The 25,621-nt window shown below is 43.6% G+C and overlaps 1 protein-coding gene across 1 annotated transcript in view; it reads right to left on the minus strand.

The window, feature by feature from the left end:
* Positions 1–2,686: 2,686 nt before the first annotated feature.
* anapc7 (anaphase promoting complex subunit 7) overlaps positions 2,687–25,621 on the minus strand; it is a 23,790-nt gene continuing 855 nt past the window's right edge. The window contains exons 3-11 of the mRNA XM_037681257.1: positions 24,944–25,063; positions 12,574–12,685; positions 11,567–11,720; positions 11,299–11,441; positions 6,054–6,171; positions 5,759–5,955; positions 5,462–5,686; positions 3,535–3,685; positions 2,687–3,459 (exon numbers count right to left, since the gene is read on the minus strand). Coding sequence (XP_037537185.1) covers positions 3,270–3,459; positions 3,535–3,685; positions 5,462–5,686; positions 5,759–5,955; positions 6,054–6,171; positions 11,299–11,441; positions 11,567–11,720; positions 12,574–12,685; positions 24,944–25,063 — 1,410 coding nt within the window. The 3' untranslated portion in view covers positions 2,687–3,269. The remainder of the gene's footprint in view (positions 3,460–3,534; positions 3,686–5,461; positions 5,687–5,758; positions 5,956–6,053; positions 6,172–11,298; positions 11,442–11,566; positions 11,721–12,573; positions 12,686–24,943; positions 25,064–25,621) is intronic.

The raw sequence follows: 25,621 nt of genomic DNA on the forward strand, positions 1-25,621 counted from the left end.
GACCAAAAGGTAAAACATTTATTTTCCATGATTTCTCTCGAGCTATGTTCCCATTTATCAAAAATATATTATCTACATAAACTTTGGGAACCTGGTTCAAGATGGTTAGTTGTCACAGTCAGACCTTAGAAAACACAACTGCTAAATGATAGTTTTGAATCTAGACATTTCAGATACACAAGACTGGACTTTTATTTTCACTGAACTGGGATCAACTCAAGACCAGAACTATTTAACTGCACAAAGGCTTCGAACCTTCTCACACCATCACCCTCATCACACGTGTGTCAAACACGTTCTCACACCCAACTGAACTAATTCAGGTGCGTCTGACTTGAGTTTCATTGAATTCCTCCTTTTCCTCGACATTGTTTTTGATGGTGCAGAAAAGAATCCAACATGTTGGACATACTTGCATCTATTTAAATAATTAAACGGGGCGTGTCAGGACTGGAGGTGTCTCGTGCGCTCAGTTTCATTCAGATGCAGGAAGGTGAGCAGAAACATGCACACACTTCAATTATTTTTCCTTATGTCAACTTTCAGTATGAAAGCTGCGCACATTTTCATACATGAGACCGTCTGCAGCTGACCTGTGTGGTTTAAAGGTTCACTTCAAACGTTGATATCTGCTGATACACCAACCATTTATCAACAACCTGAGACTTCGCCTGTCCTCATTTTTAATATGAGAAAGCATCAATAAAAGCTTAAAAACTGCGGTTTTTATAAATCTGCAAGAAAAACATTAAAACATGAAGCATTTATTGGGTTTAAAAAGGTATTTCTCTGACAAAGCAGAGGTGAAAAAAGAAACGTTTGATATTTTTGTGTCAGAGGGGCCAACATGACTTTATTTACAGGTTGCAAAAGTTTTCATTCCCCTCGTCACTTGTCGTTCCCTCTATTTTGTTCCCTTGGAGGGTTTGACCCTCCTGCTTCCTCTGGATTAAAAGAACCAAGAAAAAAGTTCAGTTTGACCCAAAACAGCAGGAGACTTTATAAATCTTGTTGGGTTTGTACTCATCACAATAACCAGCACTTTGAAGATGCAAATATAAAGAAAAACAAGAACATAAATAAAATACTCAAGTGTGCGTACCTTTTCCCACTCATAAAAAGTTGGTATTTTGTAGATCCAGGTTTGGCAGCAGTTACAGCACCGGGTCTGTTTATATGAGCTTGGTCCTTTTGTCTGATTTCATGATCGAGCTGCTGCGGCTCCTTCAGGTGGGATGCTGCTCGTGTCCAACAGTCTTTACATCCAACCAGAGATTCTCTGTAGGACTGAGGTCTGGACCAGACCATTCCAGGACCTGGTTCTTCTTCACCCCCGAGTGTTTCTCAGCATTGTGTTTGAGGTCTTTTTCTGCTGGACTCAGATCTCTGAAGACTTCAACAGGTTTTTGTATTTTGTCCCATCCATTTTTCCTTTAACTCAGTCCCTGCATGATGATGCCGCCACCACGCTTCACTGTGTGTGCGTGTGTGTGTATTTTAAGGTATTTTGTACTGTGCAAAGGACTACCCATGTTATAATCTTTTAAAATATATCTGGCAACCTAAATGAAAAGACTGAAATGACGTAAAAGTAAACTACAGAAAAGTTGTTCAAAATCAGTCTTCCATCAAAATACTATTGGTCTTGCTGATGTAAATGGAGTAGGTTTTTCTTACAACTTGAACAATTCATTAGAGAACATTTTTTGTATTTTTAGGACTGTACTCTTTTTACATGAAAGTGTTTTATAATTAATCAATAAGCAGAAATAAGCTCTCAAATGTGTGGCCTTTTATGGGGTGGATCGCTGCTCTACACCTAATCTCTAGTTGTCGTAAACAATTTTAGTCAAAATATTTATATTTGCTTTAATGTCTGCTGGTAGGAACATGACACACCAACACTGTGGGGCAGCTGAGGGGGACGTTTCATTGCTGTCATCATAACATGGAAAGCACTGCTCCGTGTCATGCAGTGTTTGTAATAAAAACTGTGGGCTCCTTTACAGGAAGCTGAAGAAGAAATGTACATTCTGCCGCACAACAAGGGAAAATGCAGTTTCATATCAACACAAGGCTGCATTTCTTCCCAACCCAAGCAGGAAGTACATCAACAAAACATTAATAGAATAACTAATGACCTTCTTGTACAAAGTGTGTAAGCACAAAAACATGGCATGCGCCGTTTTCCATGTTAAACTTCAGGTGAATCGGCAATGAAATGACCAAGGAACTGTATGCGTGTCGTGAAAAACACACATGTAGATGCAGCCCCATGACACCTTCATGGCTGGTGTACACGTTTCTACAGGTTTTGGTTTACTGGTTAGGGTAAGCTGGAAAGCTGGTAATGATGTGAAAACTAGAACCTGACCGATATGGAAATTCTGGCTATCACCAATATGGTGATGGGCTTTAGACAGACGGAGATTTTCACCACAACTATGTGCTTTCCCTGAAGTCCAACATTTCTACTTTAAAGACAAACTGCACAGTACAAGAATTCATAAGAGATTTATTATGCAGTTACTAAAATGCGTACAAAAAATATATACATTTTACTTCAGTACACTTTACATCTTGAGTTATTTGTCTCACACACACAAAGAAAACATAAAATAGACCAGAGGTTCCCATCCCTGGTCCTTGAGGAACACTATCCTGCATGTTTTTGTCGTTTCCCTGCTCCAACACACCTGATTTAGTGAATTAATTACTTCAAGTTCTGCAGAAGCCTGTTAATCACCCAGTCATTCAAAGCAGGTGTCACAGCAGGGGAACAACTAAAACATGCAGGATGGTGTTCCTCAAGGACCAGGGCTGAGAACTACTGCAATAGACCAAGACATGGATACAGACAACATTTCACACCAGAGGACGAGGGACAAATTGTACCTGCTAAACTGCCTCAATGTGGACTAAAAACATCTCGTGGCAATACAGAACAGGTCCCAAGTTCATCGCACTGCCTGAAAGCCAGGAAGTGAAGAAATATCAAAAGGAAACTGATGCTAGCAGAATGATACAAAATGTGAACACGTCAGGATTTCACCCGAGCTCTGCAATAAAATAATCTTAGTTGAAAAGAAACCTGTAGTTCTCTTAAGAGTTTCATGGCTGCGCTGTCTTTATTCTCTGGAGCATCGGTCACATGGTGTTAGTCAACATGCTCATGGAGGAAGTAAAATGTAGCGAGGCCACCTCTGCCCTGACTGCAGTCTACATGTGTGTTAAGAAAGTGGCACGAAGAGTTCCTCGGTAGATCTGGGTCACTGCATACCAAACCACTGTTCCTGATCAGCCCACTGAACTGCTTCGCTGTCGCTGCCTTCCAGATCTCCGTCCTCGCCGCTGCCCTCCATGTCATCACCATCCAGCTCCACCGTGGCATCTGTGGGGCTCTCCTCCTTCTCCATCTTCTGCATTCCTTCCAAGGACTTCTGGTCATTAGGATCCAGGCTAAAGTTCAGATTAAATGTTAATATCTGCACTGCATGTTGGGGGATTTGACTCAAAGACCAAGCTTCGTTTTACCTTAATGCTATACTGTACTGATCCATGGCCTCTTGGTAATCGTTGACAGACACGAGGAAATCCCCCAGCATCCTGTGGAGGATGCAGTCACTTTGATTGGCCAGAGCATTGCGCAGGAGGGCAATCCCCTCTTCGTACTTCTGTTCCCGACCTAAACAGAAAGCAGCCTCAGACTGTTTGCATGCAAAGCCTTTGAACATCACACACCAGTAGGGCATTAACAGAGTACTCGAGTAATCTACACATCGATTGCTAGGACATCTATCTAGGTTAGAAATGTAAGTATTTGTAGTGACGTCATATTATGTGACCACCGTATGACCGTAGGGGGCGGTGTTGCACTGTTGCAGGTCACAGAGTATGGTGTAACACCGGGTTCAATCCACCGAACCAGAACCAGGTTCGGTTTAAGTTTAGTTTCTGACGTGCTGCGTTTCTTCACGTTTGCAGTTTAATAATAAAAACTAATAGTTTAGTTTTTCCTGTGACTTATTTGCAGTATGATAAATGGTAGGAGCATAATATACGCTCCCAATGCTTTGTTGGTCTTTTTTTTTGTAAATAATGACATTTTTTTGCGGTTTTATTCATTTATTTATTTATGTATCTTGAGATCTATGACGTCATCAAATACTCGAGTTCTACTCGGGTTTTATTATGTTAATGTCGAGTTTAAAAATTATATACTCGTTCAACCCCTACACACCAGTAACTATATTATCTGTCAGCTTCTTTCCTTTCCAGGAGAGTTTAAACAGTTTGTGACGCTATTAGACAAAAAACTACTTGTGGTTGGGATGATCAAAAACTCATTCAGGAGCTTTGTTATGGTACCAGGGATGTAGTTTTAAACTGGGTTGTGAGCTGTTTAAGTAACAAGAAACAGCTTGTGGAGATCAGTGATTGTTGCTCCTTGTGTATGCTTGTGGCATCCAGCAGGGGTTTGTGTTAGGCCCATAAGAGTTTCTCTGAGTTTTCCGTGTCTGGAAAATATGATAGTCATTTTCCAGGTTTTCTCCGATGTCCAGAGTAGCTGTGAACTCTGAAGTATGGAGAGGTGTTGCAGTGTAGGAGTAAAGCAGATATTAGATTGTTACTTCACTCCATCAACAATTTCCTACAAGATCTATAAAGTTATATATTATACTCTACTGTTCACTGGCTTTGCCTTATTTAGGCTGTTGTGCTGAGATCTGTGTAATAATTACAGAGGTACTGGTACATTAAAATCTCTTTGTATTCTAAGAGAAAATAAAGTACTTTGAATCATTTGCAATGCTGGCTATAGCAATCATACAAATTTACATTACAAATTTAAATTAAATTATAAATTTACACATTTTAATAATATATATTTTTATACTTAAATTATTGAGATCTGAAAATGTGGTGAAACTCCAAACAGCACACATTCTGTTTAAAGGAAAAAGTAAATGACCCACCAGGAAATGTGTGAACGTGAAACGCTAGAAAGAGTTCTTGTGTTTCGTTGTGCAGAGTGGAAAGAACCTCAAACAAAAAGCTATTCTTAAAGAAATGGTCATCATGAAACATAAAGAGGAAGACGACTGAGTTTAGGTCAGAGTATGATTGATTGTTGCATTAGTTGAAGCCGGAGGTGCTTGGTTCTGATTTGCAGATATGACGTTGAGTTTGAACAAACAGGATGTGACGTTTTAGATTTACATGATGTGTATTTGGTTTAATTGGAAATGTTTATTTTTGTAATTATGAGGTGGGTTTATGCAAGTGTGCAATCAATCCACTCCTGTTCAGATATTAAACTAAATCGGCAAAGATGGAGTCATTTCTGCTCATCTCTTCAAAAATATTCACATTTATTAATTTTCTCTCCCTTCATATTTTCTGCATACTATTTCACATGTTGAAAATAATTAATCAGATCAAATGAATTTGTTGTACGTACTGAGCAGCTCAGCCTTTTTGACCACAGCCTTGGTGTAGTCCGGTCTCTGGGCGAGTGCTTTGTCCAGCAGAGTTTTGGCTTTCTCTTGAGTAACCGGGTCTTCCAGGCACACAGTGGCCAGGATGGTCAGAGTCTGAGCATTGGCCCCTAGAGTCTTATAGATGTTGTTTGCCATCCCCATAGCTTCTCGAATCCCATTGGATGCCAGGTAACAGTCAATCAGACCTGAAGTTAAGCACGCTGGGGTTAATGCAAGCAAACCAAAAACAGCCAAAGACTTAAAGTAATCCAACATGCCTTCATAGCAGTCAAGTCGGCAGGGGGCCAAACGCATGGCCTCTCTGAAATGGATGATAGCCTCCTGAACACGACCCATGTTTTTCAGTGCTGCCCCCTTTAGGAGGAGGGCCTGCACGCTGTTGCTGTTTAGCTGGATGGCCTTGGCCCCCAGGTAGAGGGCCCTGGAGTAACGCTTGCTGTAAAAGCTGTGACAGCTGAGGAAACATGCAAATTGAAGGAGTTCAACAACTTAATAGGATAACAATACAGCTACACCGTGGGTTTTTGTTTTGGTTCAAATTAAACTACTCACCCAGAGATTACCCAGGGTTCAGCATGTTGGTCAGAGATATTAAATAATCGCCCTCCTAGGACTTCAACATCCTCCAGGTGTCCCTCACGGGCCATTAGGTATCCATAAACATCCATTCCTGCAGATGATTTTAAAAACTAATGGGAGTTTTTTCTTACAGCACTAACAATAAGTCAAAAATAAAACTGATAAATCTGAGACATACCCAAGAGTTTATGACACAATGCTAAGTCATAAACATCTACAGCATTAACTATAATACAGTGCCTGGCCCAAAAAAAAGTCGCCAACAAAAAAAAAGGTCACACTAATATTTCATTGGACAGCCTTTAGCTTTGATTACATCATGCATTCACTGTGGCATTGATTTGATAAACTTCTGCAATGTCATAAGATCCATTTCCATCCAGTGTTGCATTAATTTTTCACCAAGATCTTGCACTGATGACTAGACATTAGGCATGATGGGTGAATCACTTCACCTGCCTCTCTTCTTACCCTGATGCACCCATCACTCTGGAACAGGATAAATCTGGACTCATCAGACCACATGAACTTCCATTGCTCCAGAGTCCAATCTTTATGCCCCCTAGCAAATTGAAGCCTTTTTTTCCGGTTAGCCTCACTGATTAGTGGTTTTCTTAAGACTACACAGCTGTTCAGTCCCAATCCCTTTAGTTCCCTTCTCATTGTGCGTGTGGAAATGCTCTTACTTTCACTACTAAACATAGCTCTGAGTGCTACTATTGTTTTTCTTCTATCTGATTTCCCCAAACGTTTGTGATCACCGATCACGATCATTCAGGATTTTTTTCCGGCCACATTTAAGCCCCCAGTATACTCACGCGTACATCCGAACACGGAGGTATGCACGTACCTCAGCAGAGCATGTCTGCGCAAAGCTCAATTTTTATAACCGTGTACGTGGCGTAGCACAATAAACTGCCCGGCGTAGGACTGTCTTGTATGTGACACCAATGTAATAAATTCCCTTTCTTCATCCCTGATCTGGCCTTTTCTTTTGTTTTTGCCAAGAGACAAGCGATCTCTTCCTCCTCCGTTGATGCCATGACTGACATTGTGAGAAATGAAGGAATTTCTCACGAGCAAATTAAAATCGGGTCCAACGTGGCTGCTGGATGGTCTGGAGATTTCCTGTTGGGCTGGTCTGATGCGTGGGCCACAGGAGCAGCGCTCCCTGTTTATTTTATTTTTTTACAACTTTTTATTAACAAAAAATACACAGAACACGCTGGGGCTGCCAGCTCTCTTTTTTTTTCTTTTTCTGACATGTCAATCAATCCAGTAAGCGTGTCAGCAAATGACCAATCGGCAACCTCAATTTGTCCCAAAGGTAAAAGCCCATTTTCTGCGGAGCTGCTCAGCAGCCGCTCAGAGTGTACGCTCAAGTATAAAGTCTCAACCCTCCGCATACGTACGCACATACCTCCGCGCAGACGGACGTACCCGGGAGTATACTGAGGGCTTTATTCCTCGAAGACAATGGGTCCCCACTATCCTTCCATCCATCAATTTTCTTCCACTTACACAGGGTCGGGTTGCAGGGGAAGCAACTTAAGTAGGGAGGCCAAGACTTCTTTCTCCCCAGCTGCTTGGGCCAGCTCCTCCGGGGGAATCCCAAGTCGTTTCCAGGCCAGCCGAGAAACATGGTCCCTCCAGCGTGTCCTATGTCTTCCTCTGGGTCTCCTCCCGGTGTTATGTCTGGAACACTTCACCAGGGAGGTGTCCAGGAGGCATCCTAACCAGATGCCCGAGCCACCCAACTGGCTCCTCTCAACATGGAGAAGCAGCGGCTCTACTCTGAGTCCCTCCCGGATGACCGAGCTTCTCACCCCATCTCTAAGGGGGAACCCAGATACCCTGCGGAGAAAACCAATTTCGACCGCTTGTATACGAGATCTCGTTCTTCGGTCACAACCCAAAGCTCATGACCATAGACGAGGGTAGGAACATAGATCGACCGGTAATTTGAGAGCTTTGCCTTTTTGACTCAGCGCTCTCTCGTACAGCGCCCACTTCACTGCAAACACCGCACCTACATGCCTAGCGATCTCTTGCTCCATTTTTCCCTCATTCGTGAACAAGACCCTGAGATACTTAAACTTCTCCACTTGGGGCAGAACCTCCTCCCCGACCAGGAGAGGGCATGCTACCCTTTTCCGGTTCAAGACCATGGCCTCGGATTTGGAGGAACTGATCCTCATTCCGGCCGCGTCACACTCTGCTGCAAATTGCTCCAGCGAAAGCTTTAGATCACGACCTGATAGAGCCAATAGGACCAAATCATCTGCAAAAAGCATAGATGTGATCCTAAGGTCACCAAAATGGATCCCCTCAACAACTTGGCTGCACCTAGAAATTATGTCCATAATAATAATAATAATAATAAAAATAATGTCATCACATTATCATCACTGTATGTTCCATACAATGGCAAAATTAGTTTCTGCATTTAACCCATCCATCATCAGGTGGTGCAGTGGGCAGCTATTGACAGCACCCGGGGTGCATTTTGGGGATAAGGTGTGCTGTCCAAAGACACCATGAGATATGCAGTGACTGGGGATCGAACCTGGGACTTTTGGGTTCTGAGCCGGCTGCCCTGACTCTACACAATATAAGTTATGAACAGAATCGATGACAAAGGGCAACCTTGGCGGAGTCCAACTCTCACAGGGAATGGGACCGACTTACTGCCGACAATGTGGACCAAGGTCTGACACCGGTCATAAAGGGACCCAACAGCCCTTATCAAATGGCCTAGTACCCCATACTCCCAGAGTACCTCCCATAGGGTTCCCCAAGGGACTCGGTCGAACACCTTCTCGAAGTTCACAAAGCACATATAGACTGGTTGGGCAAACTCCCACACATCCTTCAGGACCCTGTTGAGGGTGTAGAGCTGGTCCAGTGTTCTACGACCAGGACAAAAACTGCACTGCTCCTCCTGAATCCGAGGTTCGACTATCCGACAGATCCTCCTCTCCAGAACCCCTGAATAGACCTTACATGGGAGGCTTAAGAGCGTGATCCCCTGTAGTTGGAACACACTCTACAGTCCCCCTTTTTGAATAGGGGGACCACCACTCCAGTCTGCCAATCCAGGGGAACTTCCCCCGATGTTCACGCAATATTGCAGAGTCGTGTAAGCCAACATAATCCCTCAACATCCAGAGGCTTAAGGAACTCCGGGCGAATCACATCCACCCCCAGGGCCCTTCCACCGAGGAGCTTTTTAACCACCTCAGTGACCTCAGCACCAGAGATTGGAGAGCCCAATCCAAAGTCCTCAGGCTCCGCTTCCTCAGTGGAAGACGTGCAGGTGAGATTGAGGAGGTCTTTGAAGTACTCTGCCCACCGACCCACAACATCCCGAGCTGAGGTCAACAGCACACCACCTCCACTGTAAACAGTGTTGGTATTGTAGCGCTTTCCTTACAAGACGCCGGATGGTGGACGAGATTCGCCTCGAAGCCGTATGGAAGTCATTCTCCATAGCCTCTCCGAACTCCTCTCACACACCGAGTTTTTACCTCAGCAACCACCCAAGCCGCATGCCACTTGGACTGCCGGTACCCATCAGCTGCTTTTGGGGTCCCACAGACCAAAAAGGTCCAATAGGACTCCTTCAGCCTGAAAGCATCCCTCACCGCTGGTGTCCACCACCAGGTTTGAGGGTTACCGCCGCAACAGGCACTGACAACCTTGCGGCCACAGCTCCGATAAGCAACCTTGACAATAGAGGCACGGAACATGGCTCACTCGGACTCAATGTCCCCCACCTCTCCCGGAACGTGTTAGAAGCTCTCCTGGAGGTGGCAGTTAAAGCTTTGTCTCACAGGAGACTCTGCCAGACATTCCCAGCAGACCCTCACAATACATTTGGGCCTGCCAGGTCTGGCATCCTCCCCCACCATCGGATCCAACTCACCACCAAGTAGTGGTCAGTGGACAGCTCCGCCGCTCTCTTCACCCGAGTGTCCAAGAAATGCGGCCAGATCAATGAGACAACAACAAAGCCGATCACTGAACGGCGACCTAGGGTGTCCTGGTGTCAAGAGCACATATGGACACCCTTGGGCTTGAACATGGCGTTTGTTATGGACAATCCATGACGACCACAGAAGTCCAATAACACCACCACTCTGGTTCAGATCAGGGGTGCCGTTCTTCCCAACCACACCCCTCCAGGTCTCACTGGCATTGCCCACATGAGCGTTGAAGTCCCCCAGTAGAACAAGGGAGTCCCCAGGAGGCGCACTCTCCAGTACCCCTCCAAGAACTCCAAAAAGAGTGGGTAATCTGAACTACCATTTGGCGCATAAGCACAAAAAACAGTCAGAACCTGTCCCCCTACATGTAGGCGGAGGGAGGCTACCCTCTCGTTCAACGAGGTAAATCCCAACATACAGGCACCAAGACAGAGGGGCAATAAGTATGCCCAGTCCTGCTCGGCGCCTCTCACCAGGGCAAATCCAGAGTGGAAGAGTGTCCAACCCCTCTCAAAGAAAACTGGTTCCAGAGCCATGCATCAAGGTGAGTCCGACTATTTCTAGCCAGAACCTCTCAACCTCACACAGCAGCTCAGGCTCCTTCCCCACCAGAGAGGTGACATTCCACGTCCCAATAGCCAGCTTCTGTAGCCAAGGATCAGACCGCCAAGGTCCCCCCCCTCGGCCACCACCCATCCCACATTGCACTCGACCCCTTTGGCCCCTCCCACGGTGGTGAGCCCATGGGAAGTGGGACCCACATCTCCTCTTTGGGCTAAGCCCGGCCGGGCTCCATGGGTAAAAGCCTGGCCACCAGACGCTCACCAGCGTGCCCCACCTCCAGGACCGGCTCCAGAGTGGGGCCCTGGTGACCACTATCCTTCCAGTTTTTAAAATGCGTTAGACAGTCCTTAACCCAATTTTAGCAGTTTCTGCAATCTCAGATGTTTTCTCTGCTTGATGCATGCCAATGATTTGATCCTTCTCAAACAGACTGACATCTTTTCCACGACCACGCGATGTGTCTTTCCACATGGTTGTTTAAGAAATGAGAAGCAACTCATTGCACCAGTTGGGGTTAAATAACTTGCCAGCTGAAAGATAATTGCCCATACAGTAATTATCCAATTGGAGGCTCGTACATATTTGCTTAGTTAAATCCAGGTGGCGACTTTTTTTGGCCAGGCAGTGTATAAACATGGGCCTAAAGAAGTTCTGTTTCTGTGACTCACCCCTGATGAGATATGGGTCCAACATCTGCGCTTGTTCAAATTTAAGAATGGCATTTTTGGTGTCCCCTGCCCTGAAATAAACATCGGCCAGGCTCACCAAGAGATCCACATTGTCCCGCAAGAGAGACTTCTTCTCCAGGGAGCTGGAGAAGAATGTTTTTAATGTTTATTTTGGAGGTTGTGAGGGTCAAAGAGCATATCAATGTGTGAGAATAAGAACTAAAACAATATTCAGTTTCTTAGTTTGAAGCGTTAAAACTCTGTTTACCAAATAGTGCTGATGGCTCTCTGATTGTCTCCTGCATGAATGAAGGCGTAGGCTTTGATCCAAACAGAAAGCCAGTCCAAGTTAGGAATGCTCTGGATCACATCCATGGTCATAGATGCTACTTCAGCTCCTTTAACTGACAGAGACAGAAGGCCTGGGAAAAAAATATATAAATACATTTTAAAATTCCCAATAGGAAAAAAATCAATCAATCAAATAAAGCTAATTGTTTTTATTTAATCTAGGTGTGGTTATTGTCTACTGTACATTTGTATATATATATATATAATACAAAGCTTAAACAAAGAGACCATTTATCCAGCTGGGCAGTCTAGTCTGAACTGAGCTTATCGTATTTTTTGAATTTATGTTGGACAAGTTTACAACATATTTAGACTAAATTCAGTCTTTCTTGTCTGATACAAAATATAAAACTAATGAATCAGTGGGTGTTGCATAAATGTGAGCATATAAATTAAGAGAAGGCATGATCCCCTAACCATTTAGTTCCCACCCCTTCACAGTAAAAACGTTCAGAACACAGAAAAATGAGAACAAACAAAAGCGGTAGCAGTATTTCTGAAGCAAATTATTAAGCCTGAAGTGTGTCACTAAACTTTATTTATAGAAATTATTCATATTTTGATCAAAGTTCTTATTCACCTCTACATGAACTGTTACTCTGCTTGGACTGACCTATTTTATTATTATGAGCATGCAGATCTTAAAGGCACTTTATTTAAAATATAGTTTGACAAAACATTACATTTTAACATAATGTGCAAACCTACTTCTTAAACTTGTAGTGCTGACTGCTGTCTACTGCAGGTAAGATACAGACTACTCATAAATAATTTAAACAATTTTACTTTGGTACAAGCTGGTGGACATGATTAAACCAAACATGTGCTGCCTGTGGTCTATGTGACTGTTACTTGTTTAGAAATGTGTGATTTTTTTTAGGTCAAACATTAAGTGGTCAATAACAGAACCTGGAACTTATGTACCAATTATGGCATCCAAAGCAAGGGGACACTGTCTGAGGACCTCCTTGTAGCTCGTCACAGCAGAACGTTCCTGGCCAGCTTTCCTGTACAGGTTAGCTAGCATCATGTTGATCTGAGGTGAGAAAGAATACCATGAGGATTTTTTGACGGTACTCGGTACCATAAATAAGCGCAGTTTAATGCTGAAACAAAATAATTAATTTCCTTCTGGATTAATACTATGATCCCTGTACTTAAAGCAGTATTTACCTGTGGACATAACTAGGGCTGCAACAACGAATCGATAAAATCGATAAAAATCGATGATTAAAAGCGTTGGCAACGGATTTCATTATTGATTCATTGTGTCGTGTGATTAAGCGTCTTTCACGGCGCTGCGGAGCCGTTTTGTTCACCTTCAGTTCATTGTCAATGCTGACTGAATAAAGTAAAAAAAATAAAAACGCTGCAGCACGAGTTGAACAGAGCGAGGGGGGAGGCGGAAGCAGAGCAGAAGCTGTTTACAAAGGAAAATAAGTAAATTTTACAAATGACCGACGAGGAGAAAACTGTTCGACCCAAGTCCTCCAAAGTTTGGGAGCGCTTCACAAAGATAAAAAAATGTGCAACATGCAGCTTTGAAAAGTGACAACATGACACGGGAGAACCATGGAGATGAAACGTAAACATGTTGGAGTCACGAGGAGGATGAAGGAGCTGCAGCAGATACAACTCGTCATGTGTTGGCAGGCGAGTCTCTACAATATATGACATTTGTTGTTTCCAAGTGAGAAAACGTAACGTCGGTCTCTATGTAGCTGAAGCTGCTGCTGCTTGTTTGTTAGTTAGCTGATTAATGACGGTGATAGAGAACGCGTGTTACTTTTTATTTAATTTAATTGGTACAATCAGTGTTTAAATGTGATTTATAAATAAATCTAACACAAAGATAATAATTTAATGATTAAGCTTCAACTTTTAATTTGCTGGGAAAGTCTGAAGACACTGCATGTATGGCAGGCTGAATTGCATTTAAACAGGAATTAAAGTAATTTATTACATCTACTCAAATGTGTGTAATTAAGTTTTTTTTTCCATAAAGTAATAAAAATGTATTTGAGTCAAAGCTTTGTCCCAATTGTCACACAGGCACCTTTATTAACAAAGCTATACCTGTACAAAATAAATGTATAAAAAACAAAAAAAACAAATTTTTTGCCTGCTTAACAAAACCAAAAACACAGCTGTGCACTTAAAATTTAAACATAACACATACAGAGAAAACATAATGAAAAGCTGACTGCTCTTTAAAAAGTTTGACTCTAATGAAGTAAATTCATTTAACCTTTATTAACCTTTATTAACAAAGCTGTTAGAAAGCCCACGTTGTGTAGTTAATTTTTTTACTGAGCTCGGTTCTGTTTGGTTACGGCTCGTTTCTTTCTGAATTTCATAGTTCCTATGCTCTTGAATGCACCCTGGCTGTTCCGATGCTAGTGAACACACCACTCTGCGTAAACAAAGTGCAGAGCTGCGTGTGTCGGTCGGAGTTAGTTTCTCTCACGACATGGACGCAGCCTTGAGCTTCTGTTTGCGCTTTACTGTCGAGTGTAAAATACCAGAATAAACGCAGCAAATAAATCACCCTAAACTGGACATTTGTCTCCATGTTTTTAATGAGAAGACAACTTCACACCTTGCCACTCCAGTGCATTTCCTGGAGAACACTAAGGTCCTATTTACACGGACACGGTGGGGGGAAACGTAGTTTTTTTCGTATGTTAATTAGAGGAAAACATCTGCGTTGATATGAACGGATTTTGTGTTTACATGCAGCTGCAGGACGCCGCCAACCCCCGTCCGTCCAAATCTGCTGTAGTTACTATGCCGGGTCATTAGTTGGCGCTGTGAATTTTGTACATTCACCTAATGCGCATGTGTGCTGCCTCGGACCGCTCTAAGGACCTTCCTCTGGGCTAAAGGCTCAGCTAACAACTACTTAACAAGTTAAGCTGGATTTTGGATAAGAGTCGACAGATTTGACGCCAAGCAGGACCGCTTCATCTACAGCTCCACACGGGTCGCTGAGTGGACCAGAACCAAGTCGACGATGATGTCAGACTTTCAACTCCGAGATAATCAGCAGCAGCTGATTTACAGCAGGTAAATCAACGTTCTGAATATCTGCTTGTGTTTACTTTGGTTACGAAACAACTGAGTTTTTATTTTTCTTGCAAGGAAAAGCTGCCCTCCCACCAGGCGGACCGGTTCCGAATGAATCTCGGCCCAGGTGCAGCGCAGAAGGACGTCGAAGAGAGAGATGTTGGATGAACTATTTATTTAAGATTCCCGTCAGTTCTTTTCTCAATCCATTCAATGTTTTAAGCTGCATTAAGCAAAGGAGTGACAGCCTGAACAAGTCAGATGAACAACGTGGGACCAGTATCCAGGTTGAAAACAGAGAGCAGAGTCCAGTTCAAAATGTAGTTTACAGTTCGGTTAATGTTTTTAATAGTGTGCTCACTTTTCTCATCAGTGTTTGTGTGACATACAGTTTGTGGTGTTGAATAAATAAATAAAAATTAAACCCGTTTTCTTCATTTTCAACTCTAATAACATGCAACATGTTTTGCATTAGGGCAGTAACTAACGACTATTCCAATAATCGATTCATCGGCCGATTATTTTCCGATTAATCGATGAATCGGAAAAAAACTAACAACCGTTTTAATTTCCACCCCTTTATTCCAAAATTGAACATTTGACTGACATAGCAATTCGCACAAAAAACAGGTTGCTATTTGACTATTCTGTTAGTAAAATATTGAATAATAAAAAATGAAAGTTTAAACAAACAGTTTTGTGGGGGGGGGGACACGGAGACAGCTGCGCGCTGTTTGCACTGACAGTTCTATTTCGTATTTCGTAGAGCTCTCTCTGTAAAGCTGCTGATGTCATCGTAAACATGTGCCACCTCTGATCTGCCTGTCCCGCATCACCGCCTGGATGACCATGATCCATAGGACCACTTGACTCCGCTCTCGTCATCCTTGTCCGAGAGGCTCCAGAAAGACCTGCTGGAGGGCCTGCCTGTCCTGCATCGCCACCTGGATGACCATGATCCAGAGGACCACTTGGCTCCGCCTCTCGCCATCCTTGTCCGAGAGGCTGCAGAAAGACCTGCTGGAGGGCCCCATCACCCCAGAGGCGCTGTTCGGGGCCAACTTAGGACCATCCTTGAGAAATCGCAGAGGTCCAAAGAGGTCTCAGAGACTGTACACCATCTGGTGACGTCACAGTCCATCTGTCCCTCCAGCCGCTGGAGGGACTGCCTTGGCCAACAACAGCACCAGAGGCGCCCCACAGCTGCGGCAGCGACTTCAAGCCCCGCTCCTCCGCCGGCCCTCTCCACCAGTTAACAGATCCTTGAGGGGAAGGTATGTGTTTTTTGATGATGTATGTTTTTGATATAAAACAGAAACACCTCTGAAAGTAAAGTTTTTCATCTGAGACTGTCAGATCAGCTGATCTCTCAGCTACCTCTCTTCACACATTCCCCACACAGAACGAGCCAGTAACCTCTAAACAGCGTTTTAAATGGCACCGCAGTTCAGTAAATATCAAAAAACACTCGTCTGCCACGTCAGCTAAAATGTTTTATCAGCAGACCGAGTCTGGTAAAATCCCTCGTTTTCAGCCAGAGCCCGTTTTTAATCTCTGCTGTTTTCTGCCCACTCACAGCGCAGCGGGAGTAAACGTGTTTCTCCACAACAGCTGCAGCCTCCACTGAAATGGCGTCTCACTCAGAAAGCGCTCACGCCTCCTCTCGGTGCGTGCTGGCTGACCTCAGTTCTATGTGAGACCACAGCCTGGTCCCAGCACAGAGGCACACATACAGCCCTTTTTTCTGTCGGAGCCCCCCTTGGGCTCCCAGGAGAATCTCCGGAGCGAGTGATGGCAGTAAGGATTTTTTAGTCTGGTTGACGTTCATGAGAAACATGACAACACAAATGCGTGCTCGCTCTCCGAGCGCTACTCAGAGTGGCGAGTGTGTTCCCTGGACAGATGGACGGACCATCTGATCAGCAGGGGTTACACGCTGCAGTTCGCAGCTCAACCCCCACCGTTCAGAGGGATTATAGAGACGGTTCTGTCTTCTCCAGAACAGAGCTCGTCTCTCCAGTCAGAAGGTCAGGAATTTCTGACGAAAAACGTGATTTCCAGAGTTCCCAACGGAGAGGAAAATATGTTTGTTTTTTTTCCTCCCACTACTTCCTGGTTCTGATAAAAAAAAACGGAGGGATGAGATCCATTCTCGACCTGTTCATGTTCAGTAATTCGATCATGGGGAGACAATTCCACATGCTGACAAACAGCTGCTGGAGAACTTCACCAGAATGACTGGTTTTCACCTCCATAGATCTGACGAGCGCATATTTTCACATTTCCATCATTCTGAAACACCCCATGCACGTTCTCAAAATGCGTGGAGATGGCTCTGCAGTCGTTACGCATGGCAGGAATGAGAAATATTTTTATCTCGACAATCTGCTCTTATTAGCTTGGTCCAGTTAGATAGCTGTCGCACAGACCAAAATGCTAGTGCTCCACCTGCTAAACCTGAGGTTTCTATAAACTGGGGAAAACTTCCATTCGTCCGTCCTAGATGATTGTTTATCTGGAAGTGGAGCTAATCTCAACTATAATGAGAGCCGTTTATCACAGCTGAGAGCTGAAGCTCTGTCAGCTCAGCTCCACCGTGTCAAACCCTGCAGCATAGTGACAGTCTGCCTGTCATGCAACGCCTGGGACAATGTCAGCGGCCCACATCGTGGTTCCGCTGGGCCTACTTCACGAGACGCCTTCAGAGATGGTTCACCTGCCTGCGCATAGATCCTGTGCACCAGGAGAGGTGGATGTGTGCCCCCCGTGAGAACCGATCTGAATCACTGGAGAAACCCTCTCATTCTGTCAGAGGGAGTTCCCATCAGCAGGCCTACGTCACATGTCTCAGTTTTTCACAGACGTGTTCCTGTCAAGCTGGGAGGAATGTGTCTGTCCCAAGCAGTGGGATCACAGTGGCTGGACCACATGTTGCTTTACATAATGTGCTAGAATGTTTTTCACGGTCTGAAACGTGACTCAGCATTTTGCCCCTGCTGCGGGATCAGCATTTTGTAGTGAACTTAATCTGAGGTCACGACTAAGCCTAAGGTCAAAACCCTTGACCTTAAGAACCTTGTGGGACAGAAACTGTCATTTCATTGATTTGAATCCAGAGATACAGGTTCACCCATCCTGAGACTCTCTTTCTTGATAATCAAGTGAAAGAACACTCTTTTTTATTATCATTACTATTTTACAGATGTTGATAATCAAAGTGTCTTAGTTCAAACCATTTTAGATGTTGCAGTGAACTAATCGATTTTATTAACTGTGTAATGATTTTTAATTCTCATGCAAAGTTAGAACTCATGTTAAAGCTATTACAAAGTAATTATGCATTTTCTGATTTTCTGTCTTTGAATGAGCAAGTGTAAGTTGGTCCAAGGTCGGAGTCAAACGCAAAACAAGTTGTTGGAACGAACTGTCATGTTTTTAGAATCCTCTCAGACGTAAATATAGAGGTTTCGGCACCTGTTTCTGAAACGCGCCAAAACAAAACTCTCTCTGTCTGTGAGAACATTTCTGATCTGTTCTATAACAATTCTTGCTGCATTCTAACCTTTTACGTCACAAGACACACCCCGTCTGGTCGGTTTTGGCCAATGGGAATACTCCCAGATGAACCGGAAAAGGTCTCTTTAAAATGTCGGTACTTCCTGGTCTACTCAGTTCTGTGAGGGTGCTGTGAGAGTTCTGTGAGAGTTCTGTGCGGAGAAGCCCAGTTCTGGGAGCCGGGAAGATCCTGACATGACAACAGAGCTCTTCCGAGTTCATGGGATTATAACATTTTCCACTGAGGTGAGCTGACGAGGGACAGAATCTAGCCGCTACTCCGGAGTAGTAACAGCATCCTACGGAGACGCTGAAGGGTGCGTTAAACGGAATCTCGCCTGAGACATCTCCAGGTAAAAGAGTCGATTTCACCACCTAAGTGTACCGTAAGAAAAGCTGAAGAAAGCCCGGAGAGTGCCGTTCTGTTCACACTCCCTCAAACCCCATCTTTTACTCTTCTTTAAACTTCTTTCCCATCTTTAAACTCCTCTCTCAAGTAGAAATTCTTCCAGATATTTAGAAATGTCTGTGTAAAGTGCTCATCCACAGCCGTGTGGGTAAAAGATCATAATTGTACAGTTTTCATAAATGTCTGTGGTGAAGCAACGGAAAAATCATGGCCGTATGATTTTTCCTGATTGATTGCTTATGTTGTTATTTTCATAATTTGCCAAATTAATGTAAATGTTTGATGTTAAACTTTGATTCTGTAAATAAATGACCGCATTCATTTTGATGGGTCAAATATAAATGACGTCTCACGTTTGCATTTCATTAAATTCAATGCACGTTTTATTCAGTTCAGAAAAATGAGGAATCCGCGTTAATTGATGAATATATCTGAGCATCTGTTCATCTACAATTTTCTGATCCACACAGACAACAAGGTGACAGCAGTTTACATAAACTGTCAGGGAGACGTGCGCTCAGCCCAACTGTTACGCATCGCGAAACAGCTGTTGTGTTGGCCACACAGAAACCTGCTCTCCATCAGAGCAGTGTACTTTCCCAGCGTCCTGAACAAGCGAGCGGATATCACGTCAATGGGCAGTCCCCGCCAAAAGAGACTGGAGCCTCCATCCCGAGCTGATTTCTTGGATTTGGAGCAGGTTTTGGGCGAGCAGCAGTGGATCTGTCCGCCACACGGAACAACGCCCATTGTCAATTATGGTTCTCACTGAGCCCACGAGACGACCCACCATTAGGAGTGGACGCCTTCACTCACAGCTCATGGCCAAAAATGCTCCTTTATGCATTCCCTCGAGTCCTGCCGATATCACGGACCCTGGACTGGGAGGAAGAACCGTCAGTCATCCTCGTGGCTCTTGAATGCATATGCGTTCAGTGGTTCCCGAATCTACAGCGACTGATATCTGTTCGGCTGTGGAAACTGCTGTGGGGGAGGGGGCGCTCTCCTCCAGGCAGGAAGAGCGATCAGGAGTTACCCAGAAATAGGTCAGCATCTTAGGGTATGTCCGCTGAACAGATCCGTTTAGAAAAGATGGGCCTCCCACAGGATGTGGTGCGTACGTTCAGGGCGCACGAGCTGCTTCCACCACAACACTGTACACATCAAGGAGGTGTGGAGGCCATCTCATGGCCACTAGGTGGAATGCTGTCTTTTCTGCAGCAGCTGATGGACAGAGATCTAGCGTTCAGCACAATTAAAACTTATGCTGCAGCTATTTCTTCCTGTCACGAGGGCTTCGGTGACAAAACAGTTCTTAATCACCCATTGATGAAGCGTTTCCTGAAAGGTGTACGGAGACACAGACCGGTGTCACGTCCACTAGCTTCACAGTGAGACCTAATGATTGTCTTGCATGCTCTGATCAAAGCTCATTCTGAGCCTTTAGATTAGGTTTCACTTTAATTTTCTGTCATTTTAAACAGCACTGCTGTTAGTTCTGATGTCGGCAAAGAGAGTGAGTGATTTATCTGCTCTCTCTGTTGCTCCCTCATGTCTCAGAATTCAAGCTGACGGCAGTTCAGCTGTACTGCGTTTTAAACCTTCTCTGAAAAACATCACAAGCTCATTCAGATCGAGAGTGATAACCTTGGATGGATTTTATCCTCTTCCTCATAATTCTGAGGAGGAAGCAACATCTCACCTCCTTCTGTCCCATACGTGCATTTTTCATGTTACGTGGCGCACACGGCCGCACTGCACCGCTTTCAGCGTATGTTCGTGCTTTATGGGGACAGCTCTTCAGGACGTCCTCTATCCACCCAGCGCCTCTCACACTGGTTGTGCGAGGCTATCTTAGAAGTAGGGCTGGACGATATGGCCAAAACTTTTATCACGATATATTTCTTAATTTTGGTCGATAATGATATAATTCGATATCGATATAAACAATATAAAAGCCTCAGAACAACTACAAACTATACAAATAAATTAATGTTCACCTTTTATTTGTATTTAGCCTTCAAAAACATTGAAATCACTGTCAAATAAACATAAAATTCTCAACTTTGTCAATATTAATAGTTTTAACTTCAAACAACAACTTTAAAATTGACAGCATTGAAATTCGTTGTTAATGAAATAAAAATTTTGGGTGTTGTTATTGATGAGAAGCTGACGTGAAAATTTCATGTAAAATACTTAAGAATAAAAACAACAATCAATTGCATTACTGTATAAAGTAAAAGAGTTTTTGAATGACAAAGCTTTGTATATATTGTATAATGTAATGATTGTTCCATATTTAATCAACTGTATTGAAGTTTGGGGAAAAGCAAAACAATTACAAATCCTATTTTTATTTTACAAAAAAGAGCTATAAGAATTATTAGTATTATGAAGTGCTATGGTCACCCAACAAATATATTATTTCATCAATTGAAATTATGAAAATGTTATGATTTGGTTGAATATAGTATTTTACAAGTCCTGTATAAAGCTCATATAAATATTAGCCCCAAATATTCAATTAAAATTAGTAAAAAATAAATATAAAAAAGGAGAGTCAATATAACCTTAAGGGAATGTAAATGTTTGTAAAACCTCCATTTAGAACTAGTGTGAAGGAGCTGTGTTGTAATTCAGGGAACAGGATTATGGAATTGTCTTGATATCACCATAAACATTTCTAAAACAATTTAAATGTTTAAAAAGATGATTAAGTTAAAGTTGTTGGGAAGGTAAAGTACCAGGTGAAGGATCCCTGAAGTTTTTTTGTTTTCAGTTTGGAGATTGTTCAAGTCAAGGTTGTTGTTTGTTTCTAGTTATTTGGGCAGCACGTCTCATCCCCAAAATGTCCCCCGGGCGCTTTCAATAGCTGCCCACTGCACCACCTGGTGGTGGATGGGTTAAATGCAGAGACTAATTTCGCCATTGTATGGAAACATACAGGGCTGACATTATTATTATTTTGTATTTTTTAAATTAGGGGCAGATAAGAATTTTTTCTTCTTTCTTCAACTTTTCATTCAATGTTTTTTTTTCTTCTTTCTGATGAATTTCTTTTATTTTAAATGAATAAATGATAAAAAAAAAAACATGCAGCGCTGGGGTTGTTTCAGGGACACATTTCAAACTTTTATTGTGCTTCATCTTGTGACTCATCATATTCTGTCAAGTGGAACATGTTAGATGTTCCAACCGCTAGTTAGAACAACTCTCCGTCACATTTTGCAGCACACTGACTGAAACCTGCAGTTTATCGGATCTTAGAAAGCCAAACCACTTCCAAACCAGAGAATTAGTCTTTCCTCTCTTATCAGTGATGTCACCTGCTTTCTCTTCACTTGTGGAAGCTTGTTCAGTCACATTCTGACGATCATGGGCACTCATTTTGAAGCAAAAACTTAACGCGCGTTGGAGATTAGCCTAGCTTAGCCTGCTACCACTAGCCTTCTGGACATGAGCTCTACGTAACATTACGTCACCACGCACTTAGGTAGTTGTGTCGCACTTTTTTCTGTCCGGTTTGAAACTGAAGTAGCCGCTTCAACCCAAACAGAAAACTCTGTAATCCTATCGAAATATCGAAAATGTGCTTAAAATTCATATCATCGTTATTGAATAAAAGTACATTGCGAGATATATCGATATCGAATTATTGTCCAGCTCTACTTAGAAGCTTACAGTTCATCTGGACTGGATCCTCCAGAGAATCTCAGCACATTCCACCAGAGGGTTTTCATCCTCCACAGCTCTGCATGGAGGGTTGACAGTGGAGGATATTTATATGGCAGCTGTCTGGTCATCGTCATGTTCAATTATTCGTTTTTATCTACGTGATGTTTCTACTTTCTCCATGACCCATTCTGTTCTCAGGGTTCTGACAGAATGATTATTTGTTTCATGGAGCCTCACTTTTGAGCTCACACCTGCCTGCATGCAGTCGCAGTGTGAGATATTTATTATCAGTCACAAGTTCATGACTACTGATTTCATTGTTATTAACCGGTTCATCCCGAGGAGCTGTTGGTCTGCTCTGTTTATCGTTACACTGTTACAGTTCGTATCCTCCACTGTTCCTATTCACAGCAGCAGGTCTGCTATCGCAGCTTTTTTTTCCTCACCAGAGATCTTTTTTTTTATTCCAAGATGGCGCCCGAGCTGGTGGCTTGCCGTTCACCTCTGTCCACTTTGTTTCTTTTTTTGCTATTTTTATCATTTTTCTTCAATAAGATCAGCTCACTACTGGTGTATGATCGCCAGCAACTGCTCAATCTACAATTTTCCACCACTTATCTCGCCTCCTATGAACATTTTGATCGGGGTTCTGGGCCCCCACCTCCACTGCTTGGGAACGTACCTGGGTATCTCCAGCGCGCGGCATTCGTGCCTGCACGAAAACATCGCTCTTGTTGCCGTGGGAGACGTGCTGGCCGCCTCGTGAGGCTCAAAGCTACCCTCGCTCGTTCTTCAGCTACAGCTGTCCACCGGAATGAGGTTTCTCCACCTGGATGCTTCGCGGAGTCCTGCCTGCTGCAGAACATTGGGTCGGAGGCGTGCAGCGAGCGTGCGTGCAGCGAGCGCGCGTGCAGCGAGCGCGCGTGCAGCGAGCGCGCGTGCAGCGAGCGCGCGTGCAGCGAGCGCGCGTGCAGCGAGCGCGCGTGCGCGTGCAGCGAGCGTGCGTGCAGCGAGCGCGCGCCCAGCTGCGGTGTGGTCTCACTGTAATTTATACAGACCGGGGGTGAGGCCCACACATATCAGGTGGGCGTGGACTAAAGTTTTCAGTGCTGCGCTGAGCGCCTAGGGATAAACCCATCAGCGACAGCTCTTAAAGGGCTACGCCTATACTCATAGAATCTGGGGTTACAGTACGTAACAAACGTTTTAGAGCAGGGTGTGTGAGAGCAGAGAGACAGAGATACATCTCAGCTGCGCGCTGTCTGAACCACGCCGGGGGTGGGGGGGTGGGGAGGGAGTCGGCAGGGGGAGAGACAGATGCACATCTGAGCCGTGCGCCGTTTGTACCGACAGTTTTCGAGTGGCGGGGGTGCGTTCAGCGCGAGGGTTCAACATGAAGGAAGAGGCCGCCTTTAGCTTTTTAGTTAGCACACCTGCATTGCGAGCCGCTAGTTTAGCGTTACGTCAGTGCCGACAGGTGGTTGGGGGTGGGCTTCGGTAAACAGGGTGCTCGGTTCTATTGACGGGGCGGGGCACCCCGCTTGTATAATGGTAGGGGAAACACTGAATTATATATTAATTTAAATATTATAATTAATATATAAGCAGCACGGTGGCACAACTGATAGAGCTGCTGCCTCTCAGCGAGCAGGTCCTTGGTTCAAATCCCGGTCCAGGGGCCTTTCTGGGTGGAGTTTGCATGTTCTCTCCGTGCATGCGTGGGTTTTCTCCGGGTGCTCCGGTTTCCTCCCACAGACCAAAAACATGCATGTTAGGTTGATTGGTAACTCTAAATTGTCCCTAGGTGTGAGTGAGAGAGTGAATAGTTGTTTGTCTCGTTTGTCTCCATGTGTCCCTGTGATGGACTGGAGACCTGTCCAGGGTGTACCCCGCCCCTCGCACAGTGATTGCTGGACATGGGCACCAGCAACCCCCATGACCCAAAATGGAAGAAGTGGGTAAAAGATAATGGATGGATGGATGGAATTAATATAATATAATTTTATATATAATTATAATTAATAGAATTCAAATGGAGCTGCAAGCAGCGGGGAAGGAGCGGGTTTGTATTCAGTGACAGAGAGGTGGGGTGGCGTGAAGCCTCAAACTGGGAGGAAAAACTGATGGATTTTCAAGTATAATTATAACTAAGACTATATCGTTTTATATCGATATAGTCTCATTTTATATTGCGTTTAAAATTATCTCAGTATTTTAAAAATATTGAGATATCGCCCAGCCCTACTGCACGTCAGTCTACAAACAACCCTGTAGATCAGTGGTTAGAGCAGTTATCCTCAGACAGGAGTCAGAGGTTTGAATCCTAGCAATATGTCAACGTATCCCTGAAACCATTTAAGTATTTACTACTTATCTTACAACAACCTACAATGTTTTGATTAAACCAGTTTTAAGGACCTTGTTGCCGTATGAAGTTCTTCAGCCCCAGTTTTTGTACAATAGTGAACACAGAGGTCTCAAGTGTCATGCAGATGAAGGGCTGCCATCACTCTGAAAAGTCTACGTGAAAAAGAAAACCACGATTTGTCAATAATGAGAGCATTACTCTAAAAGTGGGCGTCTTACCTTTGGAGTCCTTTGTCTAGATGGTATCCCATCGAGCACAGCAATGGCATCTTTATCCAGTTTCAGAATAGTGTAGCACTCTGCTATTTTGTATTTTACCTCTATTTCTGAAGGCAAACTCTAGAAAAACAAACAAAAACAATGTACTGGGAAATAAATTTCCTAGTCCTAAAACAATGAAGCCTAATAACAAAATCTATGTTGTGAATTTTAGTGACGAATGTTAGAGCATTCAATCTTCTGAATCACACACGCCTGTAAAATTAAAAGCTCCTTTTCCATTCCCATTTCTAAATAAATCTTACTTGGTACTTGATTATACCAATTAAAACTTACATTTACATGAAAATCCTAAACAATTGGAGCATCAAGATTTAGGACTGTGACAACACTTCATTGCACATTAACTGTTAGTAAAAGATGTTTAAACTTGTACATTTTTAACTTTATTTTTCTTATTTCTTCACTTTTGCACAGTTGAGCTATCAGAATACAACTTTGACACTGCAAGTTTGTCATTGCAGAGTAAGTAGGTTGACAAATACAGAAAACGTCAAAAACACAACAAAGTTTAGCACAAATGTGAAGCTCGGACCGTGTCTAAACTAAAGGTGCTCACCTGAGCCTGAATGTTGGATGCTGCTCACCTGAGCCTGAATGTTGGATGCTGCTCACCTG

The sequence above is a fragment of the Nematolebias whitei genome, chromosome 8 (genome assembly GCF_014905685.2).
Source record: "Nematolebias whitei isolate Nwh7 chromosome 8, NemWhi1, whole genome shotgun sequence".
Lineage (NCBI taxonomy): Eukaryota > Metazoa > Chordata > Actinopteri > Cyprinodontiformes > Rivulidae > Nematolebias > Nematolebias whitei.